Source organism: Aptenodytes patagonicus, chromosome Z (assembly GCF_965638725.1).
Source record: "Aptenodytes patagonicus chromosome Z, bAptPat1.pri.cur, whole genome shotgun sequence".
NCBI lineage: Eukaryota > Metazoa > Chordata > Aves > Sphenisciformes > Spheniscidae > Aptenodytes > Aptenodytes patagonicus.
In genome coordinates, this window is record NC_134982.1 from 25454671 (window position 1) to 25475223 (window position 20553).

General features: G+C 39.2%; 1 protein-coding gene across 8 annotated transcripts in view; it reads left to right on the plus strand.

Moving 5' to 3' along the window:
- The window catches only part of MAST4 (microtubule associated serine/threonine kinase family member 4), a 313910-nt gene that overhangs the window by 197440 nt on the left and 95917 nt on the right, over positions 1–20553 (plus strand). For 2 of the 8 annotated variants that reach the window (XM_076361647.1, XM_076361648.1), the window contains exon 1: positions 1499–1731. The exons of 5 other annotated variants lie outside the window; for them this stretch is intronic. In XM_076361647.1, coding sequence (XP_076217762.1) covers positions 1640–1731 — 92 coding nt within the window. In that variant the 5' untranslated portion in view covers positions 1499–1639. Of the gene's footprint in view, positions 1–1498; positions 1732–2143; positions 2152–20553 lie in introns of those variants that run through there. One more of the 8 variants, XM_076361651.1, reaches the window with a different exon arrangement.

Here is a 20553-nt window from a genome sequence, read left to right on the forward strand (position 1 = left end):
TCCCCATGATTTTCATCCTACTGTTGTAGACAACCTTGGGTGATTTAACCACAGTGCTATATAATTTCTCTCAGAGTGCAGTGCTGCCAGCTATCACATAAGTGTTTTTCTAAGATACAGCTCCTGCAATGTTGAGATCATGCAAAAATCTTGCTTTTTAGTAAAATAAGTAAACAGTCTCAGCACAATACTTGCAGCGTTCTTTCCATAACCGTAGATGTGACCAAGTCCCATAAATGTGACCCTTAGAGAAACAAAAAGGCAAATGGAAATTTTAAGTACGTTGAAACAAACCTCATAATTTTTTTGAAGCCACAGTAACTGTTTTTCTATACCTGACCATCGTTGCTTCCGACAGCTCGAGTTTGGCATTAATGAGTGACAATACAGTATAGTAGTAATTTTAGAAACACTTTTATTTGTGTACTGCAGAGATGTGAGGAAAAATGCTAGTCTAGACAGAGCTGTGGAGGGAGAGAGGAGGGGGCTTGAGGGTGGTGCTGGGATTAGGAGTGAAAAGACTGAGGACAGCAGCCAGCACACATGGGGCTGAAATGAGAAGTAAACTGAAGGTGGAAGGGGTGTGTGTGTGTGTGTGTGTCAAGAAGGCAAACCAGCTGAGCTGGGAGGCAGCTGGGGAATGGTGAAGAGAGAAGCAAAGGAAGAAAGCTGGGAGGAGGAAGAGGAGGAAATGACTCAAAGTACCTGAGGGATTAGGTCACTGTTTTGAGTGGAAAAGGTACTCAAAGCCTTCCTGTACCCTTCTTTTGCCAGCCTATGTTTCAGGGTAGTTTTCTCAAAAGAGAGCTGGTAATGGAGGCAGGCGTCCCAGCTCTCTTGCCTAGTGTCTGGGGTGGCAGATAGCCAATGTGAAAAACAGTAATTAAGTACCTGTACTGTCGGTTCTCCTGGGACAGGCACAAAGTCATAGTAACGACACATGTACACTGTACATTTAAAGAGAACGTCAGTGGTCTTTACTTGCTGTTTCCAGCGGAATAAAGCGTGCCAGCTAAGCGTAGCTGGTGGGCTCTGCTGTGGGCAGTTTAACAGCGATCTGCTGCCTGAACCTTCTGGGTTCTGCACGCCTGTTTCTCGGTGCGAGGCACTGGCCGTGACTCTGAAGCGGGCCAGGCGCAGCGGCTGCGCGGGCTGGGCCTGCGGCGCTCGCACCTGGCGCCGCCGGTGGAGGGAGGCGGCAGCTGCCGGCTCGGCGGCGGCCTCCGAGGCGCCCGCTTCGCCCGCCGCCGGCCGGGAGGGGGAGGCCCGCGCCCGCCGCTCTACCAGCCGCCGCCGCCGGGCGGGGGGCGGGCGAGCAGGAAGCGCGGGAGCCGCTGGCGGCGGCGAGCGGAGAAGAGAGAGGCTCCCGCGGCGCGACCCCTGCGCGGGCGCGAATGGTCGCTGCCGGGGCGGGGCGGGGCGGGGCGGCTCCCTGCGGAGCAGCCGCACGGGAAAGTTGCTGTTGGTCCGAGTTGCTGTTACCTCGTCTCTTCTTCCTCCCCCCCGGAGGCAGGCTGGCTGGCTCGCTCCCTCCCCCTCTCTCCCCTCGCTCTCTGTCTCCCGGGGGCGGTCGGGGGCGCTGTCCTTTCCTCCTCCTTGTATTATGGCACTGAGTTTTTAGGGTTTCGAACGCAGGGAAATGGATATGTCGGACCCAAATTTTTGGACGGTCCTTTCCAACTTCACGCTGCCCCACCTGAGGAGCGGCACCCGCCTCCGCCGGACGCAGAGGTAAGGCAGGCTGCGGGGGGCGGCGGGCTCCCGCCCGCTGCCAGGTGAGCGGCGCTGGCTCGGGCCGCCGGACTTCCTGGTCCCCGGGCGGGCTGCACCGGCGGCAGCAGAAAGCCCCTGGAAGGGCGTAGGGACTCTCGGCTTCTTGGCTTCTCCTGGTATTAACTGCGAGACTCTCCTTGCGAGTCCATTGGGGTTCTTCTAGTTTGGTATTTTTTTAAACCAAACTCTGCGTATTACTCTGCCTCCTTTTGTATGGTGGTGTTTTGTTTTCTCCTGCCCTTCCACCCTCCCCCCTCTTCTTTTTTTTAAAGACACTTTCAGCTTGGTCACAAATATTTGACCTTTTATCCGGAGCAGATATACTTTATATGGACAACTCAGGATAGCCTGCTTTGTTCGGTGTTCTTAAAGAGACAGGTTTGTGTTACTACTTTTTAGACAGGATAGCTGACGTTTGTTAATACGGGAATGGCCTTTTTATTTTTGTAGCGTTTTCGTTATTGTCACAAGGGGAAAAAGGTTTAGAAATAGTAAATGCTCAGTAAAAGTTAAAGGGTTGTGCCATCAGCGGACAGAAGACTGGCAAGCTTTGACATCTTGGTCATTTTTTGTGCCATAGTATCCCTTGCAGTTAAGTATATGCCTCTGTCACATGGAGTAGCAAAAGTTCATAGAAGTTTGTAACTTTGTTCACTAGTACCCCATATGCCATTTTGCAACATTTGATATGCTTCTGTCGGTGAAACTACCTTGAGTATTAGCTTATGTATTATCTGTGGAGAACGTGTGTGAAATGTTTCTTCTCCTGCTGGCTGAAAAGCTGGCACAAAGCGAGCAGGATAGAGACTTAGCAGAGCTGGCCGTCCTAAGCCTTGAGTATTTATGTACTGATACTTTTCAAAAGGAAAAAAATGTCTGTCTGTTGAATGGCAGAAAGTTAAAATAGGAAAATCAAGTGGCCTATTTCACATGAATGCAAAACTGTTCCTTCACTGTGTATCTATTCTTTATGTGTCTAACTTGGGGTAGCTGTAAGTGCTGAGTTATTTTATAATTATTATCCCTCGCTTGTAAATATTTTTTTTATTCTTATGTAGCATCAACTGAGTGTCCAAGTAGGCATTACGCATTTTTCTGCTGCAAATGTATCTGTGTTTAAAGAGGGGAACATGCTGGGGCTTTTTCAAATTGTCTTCACTTTTCTTACTCAAGTGGGTTTGCACCTATGTGAAGACCTAAAAATACGTTTTATAAAGTGCATGGCTGTATGGCAGGTCGAGGAGAGAGACTCGGTAGACTTTACAAGAAGCATGAAATACATGTGTACTGCTGGTGGGTTTTTTTGTTTTTGTTTGTTTATTTTGTTTTTAATATTTGGATGCCTTCCTGCTTTTCAAATACATTTAATACTATACTGGGTTTGTTGAAATATTTGAAAGAATTTGTAAAGCAGCAATGAATGCTGTCTCAGTGTATCGCATATATGGCGTATCAGTGAATAGTACATGCCATATATGCAGTTATGTTTTATGTATTACAGGGATATTCAATATTTAATGCCTTCTCTGTAGCAAAATCAGTATGTCACAGCATTGTGAAACTAAAAAGCCAGCAGTGGAGTTTCAAGGCTGCTTACTCTTAAGGGCCCAGATACCCAGCTTTCTCAGGCTGGTTCTCATCTGGATGGGGAACTCAGCATCTGGTGCATTGCCGTCTCCACGGGATGGCTGACCGGCCCACTTCTTCAGCTCTCTTCTTAAAGGTGGACCTGTCCCCTGCACCCCTATACTTATAATTCATCTACTAATGTAAATGATAGATCCCAGAGTGGTAAAACTGTCAGAAGAAGTAAAACCAATATGGACAGTGCAGATTCTCCTAGTTCTGCTGCAGACATGGGCTTGTGTTAATTAAGGTACCAGCTGGGTCTACATGTTCTGAGCTGTATCTCATCTGGACTATTTTTACAGGCTCACAGTCAGCCATAGACCCAACTGTTACATGAAAAGACTGGAAGGTAGCTGCTTACTTGCCACAGGATGCCCTCCCTTTCTAAAAGAGTGCTGCGTTTAGTAGTAGCTGCTCATGTTTTGTATAGCTTTCCAGTCATTTTAGAGGACCAAAGAGTAGGCCATGAGTAAGCTTGAAGGGAGTCTAGTTCTTGTGATCTGAATCTCCTGGCTGTTCTTAAGTGAAAGTTTTGGGTCCACTGATTCAAGAGAATTTTTTTCTTAATAGTACCACTGTCTGTGAAACTGTTGTCCAGCTAATGACAAGTCTTGGTGCTTCATGAAAACTTTACAAGGGACGTTCATTGTTCTTTCTGGTTGTACGCACAGCTGACTTTGGGAATTCTTGCCAATGTGAGAGCATTAATTTTATGTTTTCATTGGGCATTTTTCCCTCTTAGTTATGTTCCTTTTGCCTGTTCAATTACTTGATTCAATTTACCTCTACTACCAGGATTTTTGTGGCCTGCTAAGCCCTATCCTTTCTGTGAGCACTGTCATATTTTCTTGACACTTGGGATAATGAGAGTTGTCTGCTAGTACTAGGAATTTTGTTTCTTTGTACAGATTTACTTGATGTAGGCATTTATTTCCCTTTGCTGAAGTTCTAAGAAGTAAAAATGAAAAGATAGTCTATTCTCCTTCAGGTTGCAATGTTGAGCCTGGCAGCTAAGTTATAAAATGGACATAGAACTTAGTTCACGGTCTTACTTGCTAACTGAAGTCTTTCATTACGATTTTTTTACTTCTGCTTTCCAACAGTAGACTTAGAGCTGCTGTAATTGAAATTCAGCTTTCTGGAAGTAATACCTGAACAAGAAATACCCCAGCCTGACTTTCAAGTAATGGAGTGGGTTTTCAGGACTGGCAGGTAGAAAAATTCTTTTCAGTTGGAGGCATTTGGTATTCAAATCACCGAGCCTATAAATGACGTGGATTACACCATCTGCTTTTACAGAGAAGAAACATGTATACCACCACGTGTTAGCTTCTTTTTCTATTGCTATAGGTGTGTGGACCCTTCATAGTACTAACTTCAGGTTCCTGCCTGAAATGGCATCATCTGGAGTAGGGAACTAGAGAGAGAGAGAGTGTCTCTGTGTATGTGTATATGTTTATTTATATAGATCAATGTGTAGATTTACGTATGGATAGATGTGTGCACACACACTTTCTTCATATGGAAAAATCACTAAATACTTTCTGCTTCATTCTATGCTATGTATTTAGTTCTCTTCTGACATTTTCTCTCTTCTGTCTCTGATCTTGTGTATCTTTTACAAAGCCGACAAGCCAGTGATTGTTTTTTTTTTTTGCATGTGTGCTTTTCTCTTGCTTCTTTGTGGTAGTTGCACTGAAACAGTGTTATTACAGTCATTCTTCCTTTGAGTCAGTGTTGGTTTTTTTTTTTTCCAAAGGCATGGAATTATGAATGCTTACCCAATTGCTTCTCAGCCAAAGTAGACTCATGGATGATTTGTGTTGAAACCTCATGTTATTTGTGTACAGTCACTGAAGTGGTATTGAGACTTTCCTTACGGGAAAGCACTTACAGGATTAAAATATTCATCAATCATCAAGTAATAGTTCATAACCATTTCTGAAACATTAAAAACAAAGGAAAATTATAACTTTTATTGGAAACTCAGAGAATAGACTTGTCAAACTTTGTTGTAGTTTTATTAGTTTTGGGACATGCTTCCTGGAAAATATTGAGCAGACTTTTTGAACTTCTCTGAGTTGGTAGTTTGAGTAGATGCAGTGATTTTAAAGTTATGATGTAAACTCTCATTATTGGTTCTTATATAGTTCTTGTTTTTTTCCTTTGTCAACTTAGTATTATGTGTAAGTATACTATAAATGGATTGTTTTATTTAATAATAGGCATTAAAAATGGTCCTGTTGGTGACATAAGAAAAACAAGCACAATTATTAACATAAAAGCAGCCACAGAAATTAAGTATAATTGTGTTGATGCCAGCTGAATCTGTTGGTGTTCCAACTTGAGTTACTTTACTTTTGTTACATAGGATTAAACATCAGTTAAAAGTTAAAAAAGGGTTGTTTTTTGCTATATTTGTGTTATTTTTAATGTATGTTTTGGAGTGTGGTGATTTGAAGAGCTTTCTCTCTTCCTTACTTTCAACCCTCTTCATCCACCTGAATTCCTACATGCAAGAGAGAGGGAGCTATTATCCTAATAGATGTTGAATAAGTTTAGAGAGAAGATCGTTATTCCAAAACTGGGGGGAATAAGAAATACATCCATGCAGGCTATCTTGCTTTCAAAACACATTGTCGTTGAACATGTTTTGTTAGAAGTTAATCTGTTGGAATGATCCTACTGCTTTCTGTGCTACATAGTGAAGGGTTAATGTATCTTGGTAATAGTATTTCCTTTCGTTCACAGTAAGGGTTGTGTGTTAGGGGCATAGTCTTACAGTCTCACCATCAAAGTGAATGTGTTGGTTTTATTCTGGTTGGTTTACTTGGCCAATCTTTTTGTTCAAGCAATTAATGTATTTCAAGTTCTGCTTAGAATCTGAATGTTGGCAATGATCAATTTTCTCCAATGAGCCATCATTGTTTCTTAGCTTCAGCCAGACTGGTGAGGATTCATCTGGTCATATTCCTGTTTTTTGCTTAGTTTTTACTCCGAAAAAATCCTATTTTGTTAGAATTAAGTCAACATCTTTAGGATTTGACTGAAGGATCTTACTGTAGAAAACTTGAGGAAAGCTGAAGTAAAAGCTAATTAAAAAAGAAGCTTAGGAAAGTGCTGGAACATGCTGAAAGAAGCTGTAATTCCCGCCCCCCCCCCCCCCCCCCCCTTGTGGTTAATGTCTGCTATTACACAGTAGGAGACAGTCTTTGTCTGTCTTACCCAGGGAATCAACAGGACAGTAGTCCAGATGTCCCTTCATGAGCTGTGGCTGTTGGGACACATCACATGATGTGGGCACATTACACAGGGATTCAGTCTTCCCATTCTGTTTGAATTTGGCTTACATCTGCTATTGATGTTCCACAGAGCCGTTACAGTTCTTGCTGTATTAGAAGTTGACTGATCCTTCTCAAATGTAATCTTTAAGCACACAGGAGCTCACTCATGCAGTGGTTAATAGTTGCCTCTTCTGCTGCACCTTCTGTCAGAGAGCTTCAAACTTCTGGTAGCAGTAAGCTATGTACCTACTTGTGTGGCTGCACATACTGATTGATGGGCTTGCCTCTGGTAATTCTTTGTCAGAGCTGGAAATGGTCATCAGATTAAGTGGATTTCAGGGTAGGTTCCCTCTGAATTTATTATACGTGTCAGTGTGCATGGCTTACAAAGTACGAAACATGAGTGGTAATGATGTGGTTACTTATGAGACATGAAATAATTCAATATTTTGAGCCACTGTGTTTAGAATATGAAGATACTGCTAACTGATTTAGGTTGAACATTTTTAATGAAGCTTATTAAATGTGTCACACTAATCTAATAATGGTGTAAAACTGTTTAACGTTGCATGCAGTTCTTATGTGTATACTCCCACATTATCTGTAGGCTGTAGACCTGGATGAGGATGTCACGTTACATGTCATTAGAAAAAGATTTAGTAGGAGGTAGATCCGTTGGAAGGAACACTGTGATGGCACCAGGACAGATGCATATATACCATACTGTATTTCCCAAAGTAAGGAAAACCAGAAAGTTCACTTATCTTTGATTCAGCCTTATTCAACAGGTGTGTCGCATTCAGTGACAGCTCCTGGATTTTCTTTTGGGAACCTTTCAGGCGATTTTTGCCTCTGAACCTTCACAAATTCACTAACTGCAGTAATTGTGGAATTTTAAAGCCCACCACAAGAATATAGTATTAATACTTAAAATTTTGTCTAGGCAGAATATGTAAGTGTCATATTGGACTCTGAATTTCACCTGATGTGGGGGTCTACTGCATAACACTGTGCATGGTTACTTGACTTAATTTGTCATGTGACTTAAATGTACACTGGTAGAGACATTTAAGGAGATCACTAACACTTAATATACTTGACATTTTTCTATCCATTTCTGAGACCACGTACTTCTTGGCACTATTGTTTCAGGGTTTTTTTGGGTTTTTTTGGGTTTTTTTGTAGCAGTGCGTATTCTATATACTATTGATATATATTAGTATTAGTTAGATCTACTTCAGTAGCCTCTTCCACCTGAATAAATCCAAGATAAAAAAAAGAAAAATGCAACCTTAAATCTCATGGTAGGTCAGCTCTGTGGTTTTATTTAAAACGCTTGAACCAAATCGAATAGTAGTGAACTATAAAATGCCTTTTGGCATGGTTCCCAGTAAATATAAACATACCTCAGAAGTACTGTAAACCGGAAAAATTCCCAGATTGATCTACCCAATAGAGAGGCTTCAGAACTACAAACTGTGCGTTACTGGTATTCCTGCCACTGACAGATGAGTACAAAAATATTGGGGTCATGCCAGAATAACTATATCGGCTTTTTCGCACTTTCTTTCAGTTAGCGATGGTCTTCCCTAAATAATTGTTTAGGAATAAGGAAAACCGTCATGCTCTATTGTTCTTGAAAGATTATAATTATAATTGTAAGTAGAATCTGTTATTCCCATGAAATACTGGCATGTTCAGTTTGATGATTAGAAAGTAAAAACTGCTGCAATTTCCTTATCCCACCCGTTCTTTTTTCTGCATATGCAGTAATTATGTAGATGTTCTAGCATGTAATAGCCTGCTTTTGATCTCTATCATTTGGCTTTAACCTACTTTTAAAATCATACGTTAAAGAATTGTAAAAAGGTTACCCACTAGTGGATCTCCCCCCCCCCCCCCCCCAAAAAAAAAAAAAAAATGTTGAAGATGATGTCAAATGAGGCACTGCTTACCAGTAGGAAAATGGCTATTTATATGTGATCAAAGTGTCTGTCTTTTCTAAGTATACTGGTTTAAAACATAGTTATTAACATCCAAATAAATTATGGGGAAATCAAGGATATGTATATTCAGTTTTATAAAAAAAAATAGTTTAAGCATTTACATGTAAGCAATTTTAAAAATCTGTGTTAATGGTAGGTAGACTAAGGTAGTCCTGTGTAAAGTCAAGGGTGTTGATTACTGAAGAAATACTATTCCTAATGCTGCTTAATTTGCTGAAACAAATAATAATGCGAAGTGTTACGCGTTGAAATAGTTTAGTTTAATAAAAATGTATGTACCCTCAGTCCTCTTAGTGCTTGATTATAGTATTGTATTGCAGAGTTTAAAAAACATTATTCCTTTCAAGGCAATAAGGTGGTTATAAAACAAACTCTGTTTCTTTTGTGTGTGTCACTAAGGGAATACATCAGCCTGAACACTTTTTGTGTCTGACAAAATTCCTATTTTTTGTTTTCAGGGGACTTGCATGAATGTCAACTTACCTGTTGCAAAGTTGGAGAGGAAATGTTATCAGTATCTTTTGTTCATTTTCCTATCTATCAGTATATATGTATACACTTGTATTTACAGACTGTAAATAAATACACACACATAAGGGTGCACAGACATTTGTATACAAAAATACTCAAGCAGTAGCTGTAAAATAATACCTGTTGAGAAGCTGAATGAGATTGATACCATGAGGTCAGTCCAACAATCGGAAAAACTTACTTTTCTTACTTATACTTTATTCAAAGGGACATCTAGGCATAAATAGGATAGATGCTTTTCCATCTATGAGGGTAGATGTTGTTTATAGTGTGCATTTGTACTATAGCTTTTGAAAATTTCCAAAGTTCAGCCATTTATAATCTTCTCTCTGGGAAATGTGGCTTGTCTTCCCAAATTGAACAAAACTTTTGGCTCTGTTCCACCACTGGAAGAAGCTGGTTTATTTTTTTGAATTTTTTGAACTTGACTAATTCAAATTAGTATAGCATTTACATTGTGAAATACCATGATATTTATCTCTTTTTCCCTTAAGAAATAGCGGAAGGATTCACTTTATAGGTGGTGGTTTGTTTTTTTTTTTTTTTGGGGGGGGGGGCGTTGAGGTAATGCTATGGATATCAGTTTCATTTGGAGCTCAACTTGAGAGGGCTAATAAATTAAAAGTTACTTTGTTTGAATGCTGGTACTTGTTATCTGTGATTGTTTTAAGTAGCAGTCAAGATGTTCATAACAGAAACAGTAGTGGAGGATAGACTTTTCTTTATTTTCCCCAGCTGTTTTCCTGCATGCATTTGGGAACACTGCTTAGTCAGTCTTCCCTCTCTGGGCTGCTGGGCCCCCATCCTGTACGAGATTTGGCACAGGCTTCTGAACAGAATCCCACTTCTCACCAGAGACAGATTTGCACATGTGGAACAACTTGCAGTGCTTTTTTGACCCCTTGCTTTTTTTCATGCATACCTGGGAGAGAGGAGGTTATATAGTAGTTATTTTTTTTACTGAAACTATTCATCAGAGATGGATTTCTATAAGAAGCCTTTACTTTGTTTTTGAAATAAATATGATGCTTTTATGCATCAGTTTTAAAACCTGAAGTTATAGGAAAAGATGGGTGCAGTAGTTTGAACTAGCTGAACTTCCTTTGATAAATTTGAGTGTAATGAATCAGCTTCTAATTTAAATTCTTATTCTTAAAATTCTCTTTGGGCAACTGGTATTATCACTTCTTGGATGAGCTGCTGGAATTCTCTGGAAAGGCATTCCTACATAAAAATATACAGAAACCTCAAAAGTAGAAAACAAAAGAAAGGTAGTCCTAAGAATAGCGTATTTTGTAAGTATGTACTTTAACCCCTAAACCTCCTCTCCTCAAACTCAAACCAAACTCTAATGGAACATGAGAACTTGTTGCTGTGCCTGATGGACACACAGAGGTCTCTGTAACTGGGAGGCAGGACCTTCTAATGTCCCAGAGATGGCATTGCAGTGGCTGCAAGAAGTGTCTCTTGCACTCTGGATAGCTAAACAAAAGTGAAGGAAGGTGAACGCAAAGGGAGTTTGGAGAGTGAATGGAACATGAGAGGTGAAAATTTTGCAGGATGATTGTAGATGATGTAGTGCTGTGATTCAATGAGCAGACATGAAACCATAGAAAATGGAGCTTCCCTGGTTCTTCTCTTGACAGAATTATTTGTAACAGATACGTGTCATTTAATTTAACAATATATAGCTTAATATCAATGAGCCTAGCAGTCTAGAATGAAATTCTGTCTTCAGTCATGGACGTTTCCTGTTGATTACGGTCCATGCTGGCTGAGAGAAGGCAAAAATCTTTGTCAGAATTTTTAGTTGATAAATATAGCTTTACAGATTTAACGTAGTTCAAAGATAAACATAATAATCCAGTCCTTGATGAAATGGAAGTTAGATACTGATGATAAGAATAAATCAGACTTACGTTTCTACCAACAGATGCCTTGGCATTTACCAGAATTTGTTGTCAGGACAGTTTTCATAATGTAAATCAACACATGGCTTTTTTTATCCCCTTTTATGGAAACTGGAAGGAGGATGCTTGAACGTTAACTCATTCATCTGACAACGCTGTTCAGTGAGAAGTCATAATTAACTAATATCCTTTGTGATAATACTGTTAACCCTCTCGGAGTTAACTAATAAAAAGTAGATTGTGTACATTTGTTTTACAGATTTGCTTTTTCAGTGAGTCTAGGCCTGTCTAGCTTGTTCTTACACATGGGTATGTCAAGGGAATTTCCATAAGTGCTGTAATAGAAGCAAAGGCAGTCAGACAAGTCCCATATGCTCTATTCACCTTGTCTACGAACACCCCACGCAAAAGGATGATTATGTCAGTCCACTGTACCATCAGGTCTTACCAGAACATCTTCCTTTTGCTTCCCCCACATAATGGACAAAGAAAATATGTAACACATTTTGTAAGTAAGCTTGTATTTTATTTTTTTTCTTATCTGAGGCTTGGTGATTTGGCTTCTTCCCTGGCCCTTCTGCCATGTTTTGGTGATTGAACTGTTGTGTTTGGAGGCATCTGCTCCCTATCTGTGACCTATGACTAATGAAAGAACATGAGTTCTGTTGGGAAATACACTTCTATCTAGTTTTTTCCTTCCTGCTTGATTGTCTCACATGTGCTATTCTGTCTTGCCAGATGTCAAAATATTATCATCTTTTGCAAGGCTTTGATTTCTATTGGTGGAAAAAATTTCAGAACCAAAAAATGAAACTTCTTCCTGTTTTTTTTTTTTTTCAAGTTTGAAAATTAAGTTTCTTCACATTTTTTCTTATGTGTCTTCCTAAAATCTTAGAACAGCAAACTGCCTTTTTTTTTCCTTTTCTGTAAAGGAAATGTTTCAAGGGAAATACAAAACATACTATAGTATATGAATATACTAGGTTATTTTATTAAATATGCAAATTGTTTGTGTAGGTCAGACATAAGCATTCAGCATTATCTATAAATTAATACCTTTTAACTGTCATGTGTTTCCTTCTTCTGATTCATAAATTATAAGGCAAGAAGAAACCAGTAGGATCACCTACTCTGACAGTCTACAGGAAACAGCACACAGAGTAATAGTCTTAGAGATTTAGTAATTTGGCCCTCCCAGTCAAGGTAATGTGTTTGTTTAATCATTGACAAGTTTGAGAAAATCTGAAAGGTTGGCCACTGTTCTGGCCAGCTTTCTTTTGATTCTTGTTGGTTCCTTAAGTGAGCTGTGTTTTACCACTACTAATTTATTGCTGATGTTATTGTCTCTCTCACTAACCTTAGTAATGGCCTCAGAGACATTGGGCCAGTCTTTTTATAAACATAAAAAAATGTTCTGTACGTTCTTTGGGAGCGTGACTGCCTAAATTCAGTCCAAGGGTCAACAGATGGATATTAATAGAAGGAAACAATCTGAAGAGAGATCCAAAGGACTGTCTGCGTTTTCTGCCTCAGTCGGTATGGAAAAAACAATTTTCCCTTCAAGTCATACTGAGGGAACAATAACACTGTGTTTTCTAAAAGGCACTTGCCCCAGGAAGCTGGCATACGGGCCAACAGCACAGTGTGGCTTCTGTCCACGCTGGGAGTGCTTGGCCCAGGTCCCTGTGGGAGTGTTGTGCGTGTGTAAGGACATGAGTGGGGGGAGTCGTGTGCTGCTTTTCTCTCTTGGGTGTGCCAGGCTGTCTGAAAAGATGGAATTGTGTGGGAGATGTATGAAGGTACATGTCCTGCTGAGGTGCTGTTGGAAGACTGTAGTGCTGTGGGAGGCAAAAGTGTCCCATTGGTCTTGTTCATGTAGACTCTAAGAAATGATCCGTAGAGCTGCTCCCGGGTTTCATCTTGTAGGTAAATAGTTGGATCATTCCAAAACATGGTACAGGAATGAAGTAAAGTGCATGCAGTACAGAGAATCAGAAGACCAGGGTCCAGGATTTAGAACCTCATATGTGGCAGGAACACCCACTGCATACTAGAAATCCAGCACCCTAATGAAATGAGACGTTGCTGAACACAGTTTTAGTACGGGGGTAGCGTATGCGTGTGGAATATTAGAATATCTGCCAAGTTTTAGATGATTTGAAGTTACAATTTAAGCATTATTCTTTTTTTACACAAAGGTGTTGCTACTTTAATAAAAATACACATATTAAACATGCATGTAACAGAAGATACAAATATGAAAGTCAGTGTAATTTCCCTATTTTATGGAAAAGTTCATATAAAACCCATTTTTTTAGTTATGGACATTGTTAATGTCAGAGGAGGGATTAGAGTTTGAGAACTGGCTCAGTGTTCTGCGTTACACAGTGGCCTCTTTGGAGGCACAGTGGGAATACACATAATGCCGCACAACCAAAAGGAAGGATGGAGACACAGTTTTCATTCTGGTTTTCATAGACGCTTACCGATCTTTCACCTGAACAGTTTGTGCTGTCAAAAATAATTTGTTTTTCTTCTCTGCAAACTTTGTATTTTTACAAAACCACTTTTCTGATAGATACCAAGATTCCGTAAACATAAAACTCAAACCGTGAGTGGATGACTTCTCTTATCACTAGACAATAGCCATTCTGAGGGCAAAGGCAGCAAATATTATCAACACAACTATTCAAGATAAGTAAAGGCAAGTAAGTATAGGACTTCCACTTCAAATACAGTAGAAGTCCAAGTAGTTAAAATACAATTCTTTATAATACGATTTGGAAGGAATGTGGTGCTTTATGTTCTTAGGGTAAGAAGTGTGCGGTATCAGATTTTGTTGTTTTTAAGGCATTTGTTTTTTAATTGTCATTATTTTATGAGAACAACTCCCATTAATCTACTGACTTCTGCATTTATTAGGCAATGGATTCTTATAAGTCCTGTCAAAAGTAAGGGCTACTGTTGCCTCATGAAAATCTTACAGAACAAAGGAAACTGGTGTGGAAGGTAAATTTGCTCCTGGCTTTGTGACTTGGCTACAACTATGGGGGGACTGAAGTAGATTTTGGACCAGACTCACATTTTTCTTGTTCTTGAATCCCCTGACAGTAGTATTCACAAGGCATAAGACGTTTTCCAAGCAAAAGTGAAGACTGCAGAAATGGTGGTTTTATCCATTCTGCACATCACTTCTTCAGGCATACTTCTGCTGTGATGCAAATAGAAACCTTAAATTAGCTAATGGGCCGGATGAGTAGTGAGGCGATTACTCTTCCTGATGGCCAAAAATTGTAGCACACCCTTTTCTGTCACCTTACTTCATCCACACCCTATTCTAACCTGTTGGAGATGTTTGTCTCATCTATGTGTTATGCCTGGGTTTTTGGACTGTGCAAGTTCTTTTCTGCAGAGGCTGTCATTTGTTATGTTCGTATGATGTATAGAACAATGAGGACTCGTAGCACTGTTGCATATATAAGGAGTAACAATGCTTCTCACCACTGGGCTCTTTTGCATGTTGGATCAAGTGGTTTTGTTCTTGAGAGCAGAAAATGTGGGGTTTTCCCATTTATGACAGATCTTCCCTCAAAATAGTTTTTCTTTTGAAGTCTTGGAACAAAGCTGACCTACTCCCGTTTTCCAGAGTTTCTGCAAATTGACTCCATTGCAGCCTAAAGGAGGAAGGCTACAGTCTGAAATCATTGTACAGTTTTGAACAACAACAAAAAAAATCCAGTTACTACTTAGTTTTAGATATAATCTAGAGTTCTTACATCTAAAATAAATTATCATTTATTTCAAAGACTTTTTCAACCAAAAAGCACCATTGTATCTACCTGTAGTAGCATAGTTGGGTTTTTTGGCTGGTAGGAGTACCACATGGCTGTAGGGACATACATAGGAGTACCTACAATTTTCTGTTCATATATCCTTCTAAAAGAAAAAAGATATGCAGAAAACAAAAGCTGCAGATTATTTTTTCACATATGTGCTGCATTTTAATATTGGAATAGAAAATGTGCAACAGCGTTAATGTACTTGATGAGTTTAGTGGTTACTGAGACTTTCAAGCAAGTGCCTAATGTAGAATGTGTGATTAATTTCTGATGATCTGATTTGTTTGACATAAGCTGGAAGGCACCTTACTGTAGCACTCCAAGACAATAGTTTTGCTGAAGACTTATTGGGTTTTCTTCCCCTTCCCTTCTCCCAGCACAGTGAATTTATAAAATGACGATATTGAACTATACTGAGTACTTTTTCTATTGAAAATATTTGTATGTATCTTGAGGGTATGATTTAGTTGCTTGAATGTGAAAATCTGACTTCTAATCTGTAATGTGGCCACACACCACCTGTTTGCTTCAACAAAGTCAGTGAACTTCCATGCTTCTCTTTGCATACTCAATGGTGATAACCTTCTGAAGAGCTTATCAGTATAATATACCTACTTTTTATACTTGGCCTGTCATTCGATAAGAATTTGATTTGTTTAACTGGATAATTATGTATTGCTAAATTTAGTCTCAAAACATCCTCATTGCACTTTATTGTCAGTGATGATAAGCTCTCTTGAATGGTAGAATTGTGTGTACATAGTATGTAACAGACCTATTTTTGTTAGTTTGGGTAGTTTTCAGTAGCTTGATTCCATCGAAAGACATGTTGGTTTTAAATTAAGCATTGGTAGAGAAAAGCGTAAGGTAACCAGGGGTCTGCCTAATGCAAATGCTCTGTCAAAATGATTAAACTTTTTCTTTAATTAGCTTGTTGGGATCTTGAAGATCCCAAGACCTAGGACTGAAGAAAACACATTCAGTTGATCTGGGTTTCTGAACGTTCAGTAGGTTTTTTCACAAGTGTGCGCTTGACTACCCTTACGCTTACCAAAAGCAGTCATCTCTAATGATCTCACGTGGTTGGCAGCCCAGATTCATCTGCAAAACAGCACTGTGCCCTGCAGCACCATACTGGGGTGTGTGCTTAGCTGTGACTCAGAGTTCATCATCATTTCCTGCAGCATCTAGTTAGCCTAATGCCGCGTAGCCGAGATGTGACAAAATCGCAGCACGAGGTGATATGGCTACAGGCATTTGGACTATTAAAACTAGACTTATAAAGGACATGATGTGTAGCTTTGTATGACATTGCAGCATGATTCCTGTCTCCACCACCAATGAATGACATGTTTCTACTTTTCCTACATTGATAAAGCGCGCTGGGAGACATTAGTGACTAGGAAGACCAGAATTTGTCCTTTGGAAAGAATGACTACGTTATCTGTTTTAAAGATATGGCTAATATAACATACTGAATAGTCAGAATTTAAAAGCAGAATAGTATTTTCTGGAATTATTACCATAACTTGTTTTTAGAGCTCTGAGCGCGTGATGGTTCAGTGGCTATCTGCTGAGCTGCAGTATCAAAGCTATGAGTATCAGTAACGTAATGTTCAGTCCAGCTTCAGTATTACAGAAAGAAACTCTCAGGAGTTTAGCAGGTTTTTGCAAAATGCTACTACTGTACCTCTCCTGTGTCCAACAGGTGTGAAGCTGCTATTCTTGTGTTTTGAGTTTGTTTACTGGAAAAAAAAAAGAATAAAGAAAAACTAAGAGGGCAAGGTATGCTATTTCTCTGAAGAATATGAAGAAATAAAGAATCTGTGTCAAACAGTAAAACAGTCTCATCAATCGTGTGAAATCTAATGCAACGCTTTGGAAGGAAGAGATGATCAGGTTACATTGCTATTTCACCAAATTGTGGGAGGAAATACGAATTGTTGAATGCCAGTTTACCAATTAGAGTCTTGGGGTTTTTTATTGGTCACTTTTTAAAATTTCCTTGTCATTACTTTCCTGTATCAGCTAAATTTATGCTAGTCACAATGAGGCAAGAGATTATACATCCCCATAAAAACAAGTCAGAGCTCTGTAATCAATTTAAGCTAGGTTGAGAAAACAATCAGTCACTTTTTAATTGGTCACACACCCATATGTACATCAAACCAGTTGTCCAGCCCTTCTAAATTGTGTGCTACCATTACCTGCACAGACTTTCTCGAGGTTTTGAAAGACTGAAAAATCATTTTGATTTAATGTGTACTTATGCATTTGTAGAAGGGAGATTATTAAAAAGCATGTGGTTATGTTAACACTGATTCATGTGAATGCTTTATCATTTAATTTGTCTTCAAAGGTAAAATCTGTTTATGTGCGTAGTGGTAATTTTTGCAGTTATGATTTGAAGAAAGGATAATCCCAAAGAATGTCTCTACTCTTTTATATTCAAGACATTTGGGGAAGTGGCTTTTGCTGACATTATTTTGTCTTTCAGATGTGTGCCTACTTTTGGCTTTCAAGCTGAACATAGTCTGTTTGAGGTCATTTGTAATGATTATTTGAAAAGCTGAGCTAGAGCTTATGTTAATAGAAAGTCTAATGTTTGATTAAACCACTGAACCAAATTAGAGGTTTGGGACCTCTACTTTGCAAAATCCAGGAAATGGAGGATTAATGTTCAAACTCCCAGCATGTGCTTCCTTACTACTGAGAAGGTTAGAAGATCACAGAATGCTATGTGTCGTAGTTCCACTTGAACCGGTCTCCATTACATCAAACGGACAGTATGTGGAAGTTGTGCCAAAGCAAGTTTTCAGTGAAACAGAGCAGTTGTGTGTTAAAACTACTGAATTCATCTTAAACTGTAGATTCAACTTTCAGTTCTCTTCATCCACGCTGCTTAAGATGAGTGGTAATCTGCAAGACTGCTTTATGTGGTGGAATCACTGATGTGAATCTCAGAATGATGACGGTGTAACCTCGTGGCAGTACAGCTTAGAGAAATATATGGATAGTCTTGGTTTCAGCTTGTCCACGTAAGAGTTAATTGCTAGCACAGTAGTATGTCTTAGAGAATTTGAGGAACGTAATGTGCTGTGGTGGTACTTCAAGATGTAGTTCAGGAAACAGGGAAATTTGTTCATTATGGATCCCATTGTACTGTGTAATGACAATTTGAGTGTTTCTTAGGTCTAAATCCAACATTCATAGGCACAAATTCTAATTCAAAACAGTTGTGATCCCTGGAAGAAAAAATGTGAGATTTTTTCCAATTTTTCTTGTAAGTACCTTGCTCATGTCTGAGATAACAGCTTTTCTGTAATTAGCAGTTTATAAACAGCGAAGACTTATGTAAAATAGCTTTTTGTAAGAGAGTTCCAACTCTCCTCCTTGACAACTTTGACACAAATTCCTTTTCAGATTTACTCTTTCCCCCATCATGTCTCTGCTGTTCTGGACAATGCTGCTCCAAGGTGGAATTTTAACTGAAATTAAAGCGCCAGGCAGATCTGTTCTTGCAGGATTATGAAGTCTTGAGATTTTTTTTACTATGTAACATTAGAATTCTTGCAGGGATCGATGTGTAAAGAAACACAGATTGTACACCAAATTGCACTGTTAAACTTTGTTATGTGTCTCTAAGCCAGTGTTCCGTTTTATTTGGAATTCTTTACTGCTGTGTAGATTTTGGCACTTTCTTTTCTAATGCAGAAGTGTTCATGGATAGGAGTTAATTTTTGTCTGCTTTTAGATGTTTAGGGTTCATGTTAAATCTCTCCATTGCTAAAATAGGGCTTGAAACATGAACTTCCAAGAAAATTGCCAAACAAACCCCAAAGCAAAAAACAAAACCACAAACAACAAAACCCTACCCTCAAACACTGAAAACTTGGAGTTCTTGGGTCATTGTATGAATCCAGAAGCTAGAACTTGAAGAGTAACTGCATGTACTACATCAGGCAGTTACAACAGTTGACAACACACTCACTTTGGTTTCCTTTCCTGTAGTTTGCCTGCAATCCTGCTTGTATTGGAGCAGATACTGTTTAAACAGTTAAGTTTTAATACAGACGTATGCCATCCTGTGTTGCATAGTTTGACAGGCAATGTTTCCTGTAGCATCTCAGGTTGTTCTTGTTGCTGCCAGCAGCACTGCTAGATCTGGCACCTAAAGCTATTGCTGCTGTTGTGTCAGGTAGGTTGTAGGCTTTCACAGCTGTGGACAGTAAGTTAACTGATGTGTTCGGAATTCAAATGTTAACTATAATTATCACTGCTTGCTTTTTTGTCTCTACAGTGGATGTTGCTTTATTAGTCATTTTATGTGATACTTCATCATTCTTGACACACCAGGGTGAATTAAACAAATCTTCATTGTGGAATTGTTCCTCTTCACAATATTAGCTCGTAGCTATTTGCACACTATAAATCATATCCTTGCACTCGTTTTCTTCCTTTTCTTCTTTCTTCTACACTGAGTCACTGGCATTTGCTTTCATGAATCCTCTGTGACCTACTCCTATTTGTGAGCAATTAGTACATTACTTTGGTAGTAAAATACTCCTTTCCTGGTGTGGATATTTTTACAGGGCAAAGTATATGCAAAATTTGTTTTCATAAATTGCTTGTATACTCTGTGCTGTGTTTAAGATGGACTTAGTCCTTTCTCTATATTCTTGTGGGATACTGTATCATTGTATAGATTTAAGTCTAGTATAGAAAAGTATACTAGGGATAAAAGTTAATTTTAAATTGCCATTTTGCCTTGTTTCTGTGTTCTTGGATTTTCATGAGAAAATAGGGTGTTATTGGCTACTGAAGGGATCAGAACTACAAATGAGAAATCAAGCTTACTTGGTTCTGAAAATTCCAAGTTTCTGTAAAACATTACTCACAGAAAGAAATTTTGGTAAAGACAAAGTATGGATGGATTTTGTGGACCATATTGATTCCTGGAGGTACATTTTATTTCACTAGAGCTCTACTTGCAGACTTGTAGTGTTGAAAGCATACTGGGTTTTTTGCTAGGAAAATGCTACTCATTTTCCAGTTTCACTCAGCAGATTTTCATTAGACGTAACCATGTGGATAAATTTAAGGTCAGATTGTGTTACAGTTGCGCTGGGTCACCAGCTGTGGGAAAGAGCTTGAAGTATACCGTTGCAGAGAAGAAAAATTCCCCTTTGCCTGGATAACGCGTCATCTCTTCTCAGAGCCTGTATGAGAGATTGCAATCCAGCACTATTGTGTTTTGATCTCCAGAAAACCTATCTTGGATAGGCTTAAGGGGTTCTAAAGTTGTACAGTATTTCTGGTTCAGAGATTTGGATACTTGAATCATTAAAGTGACATAGCATGTCGGGGGAAGGGAACATTTGGTAGAGTAACATGAACGCTTTATCAGTACTTATTTGGGACAGCCTAGATAATTTGTTTCTGACCTCACGGTTTGAGTAATCCGGTCACTTGAAACGTATGCCACTGAAACTTTTTTTAATACTGCATCATACTATTTTTAATAGTATAAATGTGCATGTATATATAAGTGCCAGGTCTGTGTCAGCAAACTGAAACACGT